Here is a 14,488-nt window from a genome sequence, read left to right on the forward strand (position 1 = left end):
CTTATACTGCCTGGACTAGCTTAGCATCTTATAGTGTAGCTTCCTCTTCCACTATTGTGCTCCACTAGCTTAGCTAAGTTAGAGTCTAGCTATGCCCTGAAAGGTCTGTTTTAATCACAAGAGACGAACTTAACTAGCAGGCATATTGTAGCTTCCCTCTAACTGGTGAAGGATGCTGCTGACAAATCAGCCAACTCACTCTTTGTTGCTGGACCAGAGTCCTTACTGTCAGCCGCAACCATAACATATATACCATAACCCAGATGTCAATGGAGCCTGTACTAGTTTTTGGGAGGCAATCCCCTTGGAGCCAAACATTCCTGCTTCAGTTCTGGTTCACTCCTTCCTAGCTTGTTTAGGTGTTGTTGAGTAAGACACTGATTCCCCGACTGCTCCCCTCCCTACTGCTTGTGGCTCATCCATGAGGGATTAAATGCAGTGGTCAAATTTAGCTGATTTTGTGCTGTATGTATGCCTAAATAGAGGATATTTGAAATTGCAAACTCTAGTGATGAAGGCTGTTGCTCTGAGAAGGTAGCTTTTGAAGCGTAAATAGCAGAGCTTGACTGGGCCCAACGAGTCAAAATTAACTAGTTTTCACCCTTCCCAGCAGAAACCACAGCTCACTTAAACACAGCTTCAAGGAGCCCGGCTGCAGCCTTAACCATAAAACACCAGAGACGTCATGCACTCAGTGATCTGAAGACGAACCACCCCAGCGCTCTAATCCTGGTCAGAGAGGACTTCAACCATGTCCCTCTCACTCCCATTCTCCCAACCTTCAGCCAGTATGTAAAGGCACAATGAGAGGGAATAAAGCCCTGGACCTCCTGTATGCCAATGTGAGGGATACATATAACTCTTCCCCTTCCCCCACTCTGGGTGACTCAGACCATAACTGGTACACCTAGAAACCACCTACTCACCGATGGTGAAGCAGCAGACAGCCAGCACCAGGTCTGTAAAGGTCTGGACCAAAGCCACAGAGGAGGCATTTCAGGAGTGTTTCAATGTCACCGACTGTCTTTTCTGAGGAGACTTCGGTGATGACATTGAGGACCTCTCCCATTGTATAACAGACTACATGAAATTCCATGAGGACAACATAGTCCTGCAGAGGCAGCTGAGGAGGAGCTCAAGGGGGCCCTGAATTTGCTACAGTACTCTTCAATCTCTCTCTGTGGTTGCTGAAGGTGCCTGGCCTCTGGAAGACCTCCTGCTTTGTCCCAGTACCGAAGGAAAGATGTGTCTAGTGCTATTAATGACTACAGGCCTGTGGCACAAACATTCTGAAGTCATTTGAGAGGCTTGTACTCCAGCAGAGGGAGAAGGCCAGAGGGAGCTGCATTGTGTTTTTGTTGAGCTAGAAAAAGCACATGACAGGGTGCCAAGAGAGGAGCTCTGGTATTGTATGAGGAAGTCTGGAGACTCCATCAGGGATCAGCTCTGAGCTCCTTCTTGCTTGCAGTGGTGATGGACAGGCTGACAGATGTGGTTAGACAGGAATCTCCATTGACCATGATATTTGAAGGTGACATAATGATCTGCAGTGAGAGCAGAAAACAGGTAGAGGAAAATCTAGAGAGCTGGAGGTATGTTCTGGAAAGGAGAGGAATGAAAATTAGTCGCAGCAAAACAGAATATATCTGTGTGAATGAGAGGTACTCAGGTGTAACAGTGAGGCTACAGGGAGTGGAGATCAAGAAGTTGAAGGTTTTCAGGTACTTGGGGTCAACAATCCAGAGCAATGGAGAGTGTGGAAAAGAGGTGAAGAGACAGGCCCAAGCAGGTTTGAATGGGTGGATAAAAGTGTCAGGGGCACTATGTGATAGAAGACTATCGGCCAGAATAAAAGGAAAGGTGGACAAGACAGTGGTGAGACCAGTGATGATGTATGGACTAGAAACTGTTACATTTACCAAAAGACAGCAGGCAGAACTAGAGGTTGCAGAGATGAAGATGTTGAGGTTCTCTTTGGGATTGAAAAGGATGGATAGGATCAGGAATGAGTCTAGAGGAACAGCACATGTTAGATGTTTTGGAGAGAAGGTCAGAGAAGCTAGACTGAGATGGTTCGGTCATTTACAGAGGAGGGATAGAGAATATATTGGTAGACGGATGCTGGAATTGGAGCTTCCAGGCAGGAGGTCTTGAGGAAGACCAAAGAGAAGATTTATGGACGTATTGAGAGAGAATATGATGGTAGTTGGTGTGAGAGAGGAGGATACAGAGAATGGAGTTAGATTGAGAAAGTTGATTCGCTGTGGCACCCCCTGAAGGGAAAAGCCGAAAGAAGAAGAAGTACTCCAGCACCAGAATGAACGGCTGTTTTGGACAGCCCGCTCAGTGGTGGGACTGACCTTGGACAACCTTGAATCACTGGCAGGGGATAGGGTGAAGGACAAATTGGGAACTATCCTTGACACTCCATCCCACCCCCTTCACGATGAGCATTGGCTGATGGGCAGCTCATGCCAGCCCGGTGTAGACCTGAATGCTTTAGAATCTAAGGTCCACATCTAAAGTTTAGATGCTCCTTAGTGCCCATGGCCATCAGACTGTATGACAGCAGTCTGGACAGCACACAACTCTGACTGGCCAGAGGTGCATCTGTGCTTACACTACCTCACTATCTCCCTTTGTTGTCACGTGATGCGCTCCCTCTCTTTTTACTGCATTTCTGCATAAGATGTTTATTCAAAGCCATAAACTAATTATTGGGGAGTGGATTGATTCGGAACACTACTGAAGGCCTAGGTGTAAAATGCAAGGCCCGCCACTTGAAGAGGTGACGGGTAGATTTGGTATACAGGATAGAAACGTAGAGGGACAGATGGTGGTAGACTTTGCAAAAAGGATGGAAATCATTGTAGTGAAAGTACAAAGTAGTTTTAGGTGAGAGTGTGGCCAGAAAACATAGGATGGTGGTTTGTAGGATGACTCTGGGGACAAGGAAGATCAAGAGGACACAGGCAGAGCAGAGGATAAAGTGGTGGAAGCTGAAAAGGGAGGAGTGTTGTATGGTTTTCAGGGAGGAGTTGAGAAAGGGTCTGGGTGGTCAGGGTGAGCTTCCAGATGATTGGACAACAGCTGATGTGATCAGGGAGACAGGTAGGGGAGTACTTGGTGTGTCATCTGGACGTAAAGTAGATAAGGACACTTGGGGGTGGAATGAGGAAGTGCAGGAGTATATACAGAGAAAGCGGTTAGCAAAGAAAAAGTGGGACACTGAGAGGACTGAAGAGAACAGACAGGAGTACAAGGAGATTCAACGTAAGGTAAAGATAGAGGTAGCAAAGGCAAAACAAAGGGCGTATGATGACCTCTATGCTCGGTTGGACAGTAAGGAGGGAGAGAATGATCCATCCAGGTTGTCGAAACAGAGAGATAAAGATGGAAAAGGATGGTCCGGGTGATTAAGGATAGAGAGGGAAATGTATTGACAGATGCAAGAAGAGTGATGGAAAGGTGGAAAGAGTACTTTGAAGAGCTGATGAATGTGGAAAATGAAAGAGAGGCATTGGTGTTTGATGAGGAAATTATTGTAGACCACACAGTAGCAAAGATTAGTAAAAGTGAAGTGAGGAAGGAATTGAAGAGGATGAAGAGCAGATAGGCAGTTGGTCCTGATGATAAACCTGTGGAGGTATGAAAGTGTCTAGGAGACGCAGCGGTAGTTACTGACTTGATTAATCAACAGGATCTTAGAGCGAGAAGATGCCTGAAAAATGGAGACGAAGTGTGATGGTGCCCATTTTTAAGAATAAGGGGGATATGCAGAATTGCGGCAACTATAGAGGGATAAAGTTGATGAGCCATACAATGAAGTTATGGGAAAGAGTAGTGGAAACTAGACTGAGAACAGAAGTCAGCATATGTGAACAACAATATGGCTTCATGCCTAGAAAGAGTACTACAGATGCAGTATTTACCATGAGAATGCTAACAGAGAAGTACAGAGAAGGCTAGCGGAAGCTGCATTTTTGTAGACTGAGAAAAAGCATATGACAGGGTGCCAAGAGAGGAGCATTGGTATTGTATGAGGGAATCTGGAGTGGCAGAGAAGTATGTTAGACTGGTGCAGGACATGTACGCTAGCTGTGAGACAGTGGTGCGATGTGCTGTAAGGGTTACAGAGAAGTTCAAGGTGGAGGTAAGACTCCATCAGGGATCAGCTCTGAACCCCTCCTTGCTTGCAGTGGTGATGGACAGACAGACAGATGAGATTAGACAGGAATCTCCATGGACCATGATGTTTGCTGATGACGTAGTGATCTGTAGTGAGAGCAGAGAACAGGTTGAGGAAAATCTATATAGGCGGAGGTCTGCTCTGGAAAGAAGAGGAATGAAGGTTAGTCGCAGCAAGACAGAGTATATGTGTATGAATAAGAGTGAGATAAGCCTCACCGGTTGGAACAGTGAGGCTACAGGGAGTGGAGATTAAGAAGTTGGAGGATTTCAGGTACTTGGGGTCAACAGAAAAGACAGGAGGCAGAGCTAGAGGTCGCAGAGATGAAGATGTTGAGGTTTTCTTTGGGAGTGAAAAGGATGGATAGGATCAGGAATGAGTCTATCAGAGGAACAGGACATGTTAGATGTTTAGGGGAGAAGGTCAGAGAAGCCAGACTGGGATGGTTCAGCTATGTTCAGAGGAGGGATAGAGAATATATTGGCAGACGTACGCTGGAACTGGAGCTGCCAAGCAGGAAGTCTCGAGGAAGACCAAAGAGAAGATTTATGGACATAGTGAGAGAGGATATGAAGGTAGTTGGTGTGAGACAAGAGGATACAGAGAATAGGATTAGATCAGGGGTGTCAAAGTCAAATACACGTAGGGCCAAAAAAACTAATTTGTTACAAGCCGAGGGCCGAACTAATTCAGTGTTTTTTAAAACATATATAGCTGACTAAACATAGCCTATTTAACCAAAACCTAAATGCATAAATGAAATTGCATGCGTTATAAACTGAAAATGCATTATCGTGCTCTTCTATGATCATATCAATAACTGCTTTCAAATAGTAAAATGAGAAAATAAAAATAAATAAATCAAATCAGTTGTATTCTTTCTGATGGCTCCTATCTGCAGTCCATTAACTGGAAAATAAATCCATTAACTGAAAAATAAATATAAATAAATAAAATGCAATAAATTAAAATTCAAAAATCTATGGCACATAGACAAAACAATACTTTCTTCAAAGAAAAATCGCATGTCTTGTAGAAACAAATGTAAAAATGTAACCGAGATAAAAACTAAAAATACGTTCATGCTCTGAGATCATCCCTTTTCTGAGGCTGAGCCTGCTACTTGATGGTGTCACATCTTTTGTACAAGTTCATCAATGTTTGGGGTCAGGCTCTAAGTTGAGGAAATCCTCAGGATTGAGTGAAGGTGCTTATTCCAAAGAAGGCTCCTGTGTGATGTTTTGTTTAGCTCCAAGAGAACAGTTGTTCACACAGGTATGTGCTGCCGAACATAGAGAGCGTGTGAGCAGCTTGGATGCACAGCTGGAGCATTGTGTCAGGGATGAAAGGTGCAAACTCATCACCACCCACTCTCATATTTTTCCTTCCGTGTGTCATTGCACTGGAGCTCGATCAACTCCATTTGTAGTGTATTTGATGCGCTTTCCACGTCAACTGCAAAAGGATTGCAGAGCAGTGCAAACCTGCTTTTTTGGGCTTCAAAGTTAGCAAATCTGCGTTGGAAGTCGGCAGCGAGTATGTTGAGTTTATCGGCAAACTGTGTACTCGGGAACACAGCGGTAGAGAGCTTCTCTTTCATGGTCTGGCAGCTGGGAAAGTGGCTCAACTTTTCTATCCGCATCTGCAGCCAAACTTTTTCTACATAAAAGACACACGGGTTTGTCTTTCACCTCCGTGAACATGTACTCTGCCATATGTGGGTTAGATGGAGAAGATTTGCTGTGGCGCCCCCTGAAGGGAAAGGTGAAAGGAGAAGAAGAAGAAGATTGGGATCACGTAGAAAATTCATCTATAAAACAGATATAAATAATAAAAAAATAATATATCTTATCACTCCCTCGTGGGAGTGGGGGATTTAACCCATCCTGGATGAACCATAAGCAGTTGGCTGCCGTCCATCAGCGCTAGGGGAGCAGTTCGGGGTTCAGCGTTTTGCTCAACAACAGTTGGACACACTAGGAGGAGCTGGGACTTGAACCAGTAATATTCTTTCAGATGATCACGCTACCTCATGCACCACGCCGCGCCCCGCAGACTAATATTTTTTTTAATTTCATTATTATGTGCTTTTTAAATTTTCATAATGAAAAGGCCTTCCTCACCTGCCTCTCGTGACCACACATCACAGTTGCCATGTTATCTCATGCATTGTACACCAAGAGACATTTTGTGTTTCTAACCCTCTTCAGTATTTACCAGATGTTCAACTGAAGAGTCTTCTTTCATTTTTTGGTTACATTATCATAAAGTAGAAAACAGATTAATTTGAATTCGTACCATCTAATGCTAAAGCGTTAACAACCCCAGCTGTTGAAATGTTGAAACTATTAACTCCCTTGCCAACTGAACAAAGTACATGTGGGTGAGTAAAATGGCCTTGAAAAGCAATATGTATCTAAAACACAACACAGTATGAGTGAGTGAGAAGAAATAGGATGTAGCTATGTAGACAGTCGAGCATGAAATGTTTCTCCAAAAAAGTACGAAAATAGAGAGTGGACTGAGAGCTCAGGGAATTTTGCTGTTTCTTTTAATGACTCCACCAGTGAAAGTATGCAGAGCAGCAGCTGCTACCATCATTAGGGGGCCATGTTCGCATAGAGGGGGCATTCCACTTCATTTTGAAAGAGTCATATTTGAGCTGAAATGCTGGAGATGCTGGAGACATTTTGGAAAACATATTTGACCTTTGGAGAAAATCAAGAGGGTATCTCAGTGTAAAATACTATGTCTGCAGAAGAATAACTAGTCAGACATCAACTTGGGAAAATCTCAATATGACAAATTGAAGAAATATAAATTATGTTTCATGTCATAGCTTCACTATCTAGGAAAGTGCTATTGTTTTGAGTTAAAGCCCATGATATTGGATCAAGATGGTAAAAAAGAGAATATATAACTTTTGCTCAACAACCAAATATAAATACATACTATAGCTACAAAAGGCTCCATTTGACATTTTCTCAGGCAAACAGGCATGACTGATGAAATTTATTGGTCAGAGCAGCTACTCCGAGCTGACAAAATATGTCTCAGGTCCACGCACAGGATATGAAGAGTACTCTATTTGTTACAGAGATATAGCAATGGTTGTCGAAAAAACTTTTTGTAAATGTCATGAACATAATGAAATGATAACAAATACAAATATGAAAGATAGTAGAAATGGGGGGCTAGTGTAGACTTTGCAATAATTTGTCACAGCTTTCTGACATGATTCTGCTGTCCTGAAAAACCTTGCTGAGCTGCTTTAAAGAAAAAGAGCATAACATTGAACACTGAATCAAATCACATTCTGAATTCAGCCCACATAATCTTACCACCTCACATTCATAGAGCAAATTTAGTGGAAAGAAAACAAATTAAGTGGAGGAGACTGTTTATCATTTTTCTTATTATCCTATTTCTTTTGAGAGGTATGAAATCATTCCTTATGATTAATTACAATACAATTCTATCAAATTTAACGGAGGAGACTGAGTGTAACAGGTACATTGTGTGGATCTGAAAACAAGTATTATACATGTTTAATAATACAGACCTTCTCCTACCCCTAACTTACCATCTTTTCATGTGACCATTGGAGATCCTGATGTACAATGAAGGTGATAAATTAAAAAGATAATCGCGTAGTCAAAGGACACAGTGGCCACCACAGAGGAGTGGGTGGAGGGCTGAAGACAGAGCAGTATAAAAAGGGCTGTGAAGGAATCTGTTCAGCCACAGAGAAGACTATAAATGGGAGACAGATGTGAAGCAAAATCAAGGGGAAAAGAAACTAAGTATCGAGTCAGTCATCAACAAGAAGGTGAGAAGAATCTTTCCATACTTTTGTGTATTTCTTCATATTCATTAGCTTATCATCAATCGATGATCATAATAGAATTATGATAATATTGATAAATGTTTAGTAATATAAGACATCTCAATCATATTGATGTCTTATATTACCAATCTTCCTGTATTAGTTGTTATGATAACTAATATCATCAGAAGAAGAAATATTACTCAGAAGATTTAGAGTTATGCCGAAAAAAATTACCATGCATTTATCAGATGCAAGATACAGGTTGAGAGAAGTAAGCCCCTGATGTATTCATTCATTTCTCATCTGAACTTTGTCCAACACTCAGGTTCACAGGGATTCTGGAGCTTATACCAGCTAGCCCTTGATTACCGAATAACTATTTTCTGAATGTAATTACTTTACAATCACTTTGTATTTCAGAACACTTACATGTAACATATAATAATAATAAGAATAATAATAACATATAATAATCTGGTTCTATATGATTTTACTTGTATTCTTATAAGGCGTAAAGGAAAATGTGTATGGTAGCTTGGCTAATGGATTCAGAAATGTTTGAGAGTGACAGTCCAAATGGTGATGACTTGCACAGATGTGTAACATGAGTTAAGGTTTTTTTTCACTCTGAAACCCCAAATGCAAAGACTGAGATTGAGCTTGAGAACTCCTTTTCTTTGGATTTCCAAAATGATTTTGGATGTTTGAATTGTAGTATTTTTTATAGGGCCCCAAATTGTTACCTGATTTGGTCTTGACTGAAAATGAAATAAAAATCACTATATCACTAAAAATGTCTTGATGAATCTATGTAGCAAAACATCTGTAGCAGAATTTGTCATCATGCTCTGAAACAATGCAATATTACTTTTACATGAGGTTCTTCTTTAAATTTGAATTATTTTCTGTTTCATTTCAGTTTTATTGCCATTTACTCTCCACAGAGGCTGTGCTATTGGATTCTATTATTTTCAGAGTTTCTGCTGTCAATACACACATTACTGGAGTTCAATGTTCAAGGATCCAGTATAACAGCAGAGTGTGAAAATGCCAATTATACTTGTTCTTTTCATCCTGGGAACCATCACTGCCACAGCTGTAACAGCCCAAGGTGGGTAAATCACATGGTTATTAAAAATTTGTTTTTCCATTAAGAATTACAATATATACACTGAAAACAGGATTCCATACCCGCTAGATCTAAAAACAAATTTTGTGGAACCACTGACATGCAATATGTGATAAGAGTGCAGACCCAGTGCATGGAGAGTAGATTGCGAAAGTTCTATCCCTGTTGTGTAACATTGTGATTGTAACTTTTGCTCTAATTCTACAAATAATGTTCTGATCATAATCAACTCTTTTGGACCATTGGGCAGCCTGACTGTATTTTTTCCAAAATAGTCAGTACATCAAATCAAATAAAAACTATCGAGCTTTTTGGTCTAAGTTGGCTTTCTGTAATGTCGAGACAATGGACAACATGGCTTAATGAACAACCGAATGGGTGCAACCTCATGAAACGGGAGAATATGTCCATGCAAACCCAACTGTGGGCTGCTGGTGCCTCAATGAAGAGCAAGATCCAAAACGTAACGAGACAAATATGCGGTCCGCTTCTTTTTGTCCCGAAGGCTTGATCTCAATTTATTTCTCATGCGTATTTTGCCATAAGTTAGTCTCTTGCGTGAAAAGCGAACCCATAGTCATGAGGCTAATGGAAAATCTTTTTCTCTGATTAGTTGTTCATATAAATTTCTTGCAAGGAACTTATGAATGCATTCTCTCTAAATAATGCCTTCTCTGAGAATATCAATCATAGTCAACAGTCATTGGTGACTGGATAACTGGGGTCCATGATCTGGCAGGAACCTATGTCTGGTCATGTAGCATTCTGAGTTAACAGAACCTGCATGTCTCTATCAATACTGTGTAGACAGCCTGAAGTAGAAGGTCAGCCACTTTGCATTGATACGAAAATATCTTGGGAAGGCATAACAACTCCTTAGTGAATCAGGACTGAGTTTTGAGTTGTGCTTCTGAGTTTTATTGTTGTCATAATCTGTTCTTTTGTGCAGCAGGAAGGTTCCTGGATTGATTCCGACGTTGGGCTTCTCTGTCTGGGTTTCAACCATAAATCCAAAAACATGGCACGGGTTATTTCAGAGACCTCTATTCCCATGTCCCTCATTAAAGAAAAAGTGGAATAAACACCGATGGAATTAATTTTTTATTTTCATTGTGTGCGACTTCTTCTCCTTTCGTCTTGTACAGCACTTTGATAGGTGGTGCTTTGGTAAAGGCTTTGCCTTGAACTGTTATTTTTCCTTGAATCCTTTGATTAATGCGTATGTGTGTTCTGCGTTCTTTATAGCTTTGATTGTGCATACCAGGCCAACTATTGGGCACAATGACAGAACGCACGGGGCGGCACAATGACACACTGGTTAGCGCTTCAGCTTCGGTGCACGAAGGACTCTGGTTCAATTCAAACAGGGGACCTTTCTGTGTGGAGTTAGCTTATCTCTCTCCAGTTTCCTCCCACAGTGCAAAAACATGCAGCAGGTTGATTTGGAAAATTGCAGATGTAAGTGTGGTTGGTTGTCTGTCTGTTTATGCGGCCCTACAATTGACTGGTGACCGCCAATGGCAGCTGGGATGGCTCCAGCATCCCCCGCTACCCTGAGTAGGATAAGTGGTAGACAATGGATGGATGGACAGAATGCAAGTTAAACTGCAGTTTAAAGCTTTTATTGCAGATACAACATATTAGGCACAATGACAATATAGTCTAAAAGATGCTCTAATAAAATTTCACAAATGCCCCTTATACTTACTATGTACGTTCTCGATCAATCACATTTCAGATGTAATTTTATTTTCTACTTTTTAGATTGCTCCCTCCAATGTGTGAAGGGGAGGGTAAATTCTGCATGCGATGCATGTATGTGTGAAGACCACATCCTGCTGGGTTCTGTCCATGGAGCCGGTGGCCTTACTGCTGAGGGGGCATCCATCCTTCGCTCCGGTAGACTCCTAACCCTTACAGACCACAAGGGAAATTTCAGCATTCCTGGTATCTGCCCCGATGGTAAAACCACCTTGACATTCAGTTTTCTGGGCCACATCCCCCTCAGCATTGTTGTGCCCCACAGCTCTGAACACACATCAGTTCTCAATGTTCAGCTGAAAAGGACAGGTACAGTAGATACATCTTAAGATAAACATAATGTATTGACTGAGGCTGGGATTATTTGGTGTTTACCCATGGGTTTGTAATGGAGCTGAAACATAATTTACACATCATATATATACAATTCACAGAAAAGCCCCATGTGTTGAGCAATCCTGAAAGCAAGGTCCGAAGAGTGGGACAAACTGCTGCCCTCTGCTGTAAGGTGTCAGGAATGCCTCAGCCAGACACTTACCAATGGTAATCTTGCTACACTGAACATTTATTACATAGACATTGTGACTTTAACATCAATTCACTTTTCAGCTAATTTTATTTCAATCATCTTTAAGTGCTGTTTACACTTTTTGTGTTCACAAACAGGTTTCATAACAACATCCAATTGGAGAAAGAGTCCGAGAACATTTTGGTTTTAAAAGATCTGCAACTTGAGCAGGCTGGGGAGTACTATTGTAGAGCAAACAGTTCAGCTGGGGCCATCAAGACCAAATCAGCAACTCTTCAAGTCCTAGGTTTGATCTCAAAATTAGCAATCTTGCAATATTATAATAGGCGAGTAACAAAGTCTGTCGATCAGCCGGCTTGTTAAAATTGTAACATTTTATTTCTAAATTTCTTACACAGGCAGGAATGTTCATTCATGTAACCCGAGGCCTATATCCCATCAGATCCTTCTTCCACAAGACTGCTACCAGAACAGCACTAACTCGTTTTACTATGATGTGGGAAAATGCCCTAAAAGTTCCTGTGTCGGACAGCTGGAAAATGGAATTGAGTGCAAAGACAAAGTGGCTTACTGTTGTGGAATTGCAAAGATGGAGAAGAAACAGCTAATATGTCAAGGCTACCAACTGTCAACAGTGGTAGTAAAAGAGTGTGGCTGCCAGAAATGTGTGGACACAAAGGTCATTGTGCACGGCAAGGCCATGGCTGCAGATAACCGCGAGCCATTGAGATTTGGCCATATTTTTTCGAATGGAGTAAGAGTCAGCCGCACAGGCTACAAAGGTACCTTTACAATTCAAGTTCCACCTGAAACAGAGAGGCTCGTTCTGACTTTTGTGGATAACATGCAGAAATTTGTAAACACCACAAAGATACTACCATTTAATAGTAAGGGGGGCTCTGTTTATCATGAAATCAAACTTCTAAGAAAGAAAGCCCCAGTGACCATTAACTCCTTGGAATCAAATATTATAGAGCTTGGAGAAATAGAAGACCAGGATCCAGTAGCTCATATTCAGATCCCACCTAATTCCTTTTATAAGGGGAATGGAGATATCTTTAGGGGTAATGTTAATGCTAGTGTAACATTCCTTGACCCAAGAGATGTCTCCACAGCTACTGCAGCCCAGAGTGATCTAAACTTTGTAGGGAATGAAGGAGATATCCTTCCATTGAGAACCTATGGGATGTTTTCGGTTGACTTCAGAGATGAGGAAAACGGTGAGGCGCTGAATGCGGGGAAGGTAAAAGTTTTTGTGAATACAGCCCTGGTAACAATGCCTGAACATCTCAGTACCATGAAGCTCTGGTCACTTAATCCTAGTACTGGCCTTTGGGAGGAGGAGGGAAGTCTGAAGATGGAAAAGAAATCCAGAGGCAAAAGAGAGGAAAGAACCTTCCTGATTGGTAATATGGAGATCAGGGAGAGGCGTCTCTTCAACCTGGATGTTCCAGAGAGCCGCAGATGTTATGTCAAAGTTAGGGCGTTTCGAAGTGAACGTTTCATGCCTGCAGAACAGTTGGAGGGAGTTGTAGTGACTCTTATTAACATGGAGCCTTCATCTGGTTACTCATCTAACCCTCGTGCCTGGGGTCGTTTTGATAGTGTCATCACAGGCAATAATGGTGCTTGTGTTCCTGCTTTCTGCGATGACCAAAAGGCAGATGCTTACTCTGCTTATGTTACGGCCAACCTCGGAGGGGAGGAATTAGAAGCTGTAGCTTCCTCTCCTAAAATAAATCCTAACCTAATTGGAGTTCCTCAGCCCTACCTTGGTAGGTTGAATTACAAACGCACTGACCACGAAAACCCCAGCATAAAGAAAACTGCATTCAGTATTAATTTAGCAAAACCGCAGCCTAATGCAGCTGAGGAAAGCAATGGGCCAGTGTATGCGGTTGAGAATTTGAAAGAATGTGAAGAGGCACCATTCAATGCCGCACACTTCCGCTTTTTCAGAGTAGAAGGAGACCATTATGATTACAACACAGTGCCGTTTAATGACGATGACCCCATGAGCTGGACAGAGGACTACCTGAGTTGGTGGCCCAGACCTTTGGAATACCGGGCCTGCTACATCAAAGTAAAAATAAACAGTCCTCATGAGATCAATGTACGCTCCCTCAATATGGGTGGCACCCACCCAAAAACAGTGGGCCAGCTGTACGGTCTTAGAGACACTCGAAGTATACGTGACATGTACCAGACAACAATGTCAGCAGTGTGCCTTGAGTTTAAGTGCAGCGGTATGTTGTACGACCAGGAACGGGTGGATCGTACTCTGGTGAAGGTGATTCCACAAGGTAGCTGTAAGAGAGAGCATGTCAATACAATTCTTCAAGAGTACCTGGTAAACCACCTACCCCTAGCAGTCAACAACAACACCAATGACTTCACCATGCTTGCACCCCTTGACCCTCTTGGTCACAATTATGGCATCTATACAGTAACAGACCGTGATCCCCACACTGCCAAAGAAATTGCACTTGGACGTTGCTTTGACGGCACGTCTGACGGAACATCTCGTGTCATGAAGAGCAATGAGGGAGTTGCACTGACATTCACTTGTGTTGATCGTGAAACAACATCCCAGAGCATCTTCCAAACCGAACAGATCTCTCAAGACCTAAGTATGACAAGAGCGATGAGAGGAGAAAGAAGGCAGAACCGGGGTAGCAAGAGAAGTTCTATTACACGTAGCAGTAGAAGACGCAGCACCAGAGATCCTGCAAGACGACTCAGATCAAACAGGGTAAACAAGAATGGGTAAAACAAAAAAACAAACAAAATAAAAAAAAAAAAACAACTCAGGGCCCTGCATAGAAGTCCATTATAGCATCACAGTAGATGCTGTCAAGTGTTCAAATGCAAATATTTTTTAATTTCTCAAAATGTAACTAATCACAGCTAAGTTTACATGATAAAATGTTTTTTCTTAACCTTGAGAACTGTACTAAATAAATGTTTACTATATGTGGCAAGTAGTGTTTCTCTTAAATATGCCTAAAGGCCTTTAGCAACTGGAAGTGGGTCCATTATTGTTTTTTGAAA

At 41.9% G+C, this 14,488-nt stretch overlaps 1 protein-coding gene across 1 annotated transcript; it reads left to right on the forward strand.

Annotated features, from left to right (window-relative positions):
• The first annotated feature begins 7,935 nt into the window (after positions 1 to 7,935).
• On the forward strand, positions 7,936 to 14,483 carry cilp (cartilage intermediate layer protein, nucleotide pyrophosphohydrolase). Its single transcript, XM_086174873.1, has 6 exons — positions 7,936 to 8,018; positions 8,963 to 9,129; positions 10,912 to 11,217; positions 11,343 to 11,451; positions 11,575 to 11,723; positions 11,836 to 14,483. The coding sequence occupies exons 2-6, from the start codon at positions 9,066 to 9,068 to the stop codon at positions 14,205 to 14,207; spliced, it is 3,000 nt and encodes a 999-aa protein (XP_086030999.1). The 5' UTR covers positions 7,936 to 8,018; positions 8,963 to 9,065; the 3' UTR covers positions 14,208 to 14,483.
• Positions 14,484 to 14,488: the final 5 nt, after the last annotated feature.

Source organism: Fistularia commersonii, chromosome 27 (assembly GCF_037954325.1).
Source record: "Fistularia commersonii isolate RoL2024-O1a breed Wild chromosome 27, RoL_Fcom_v1.0, whole genome shotgun sequence".
NCBI classification, from domain to species: Eukaryota; Metazoa; Chordata; class Actinopteri; order Syngnathiformes; family Fistulariidae; genus Fistularia; species Fistularia commersonii.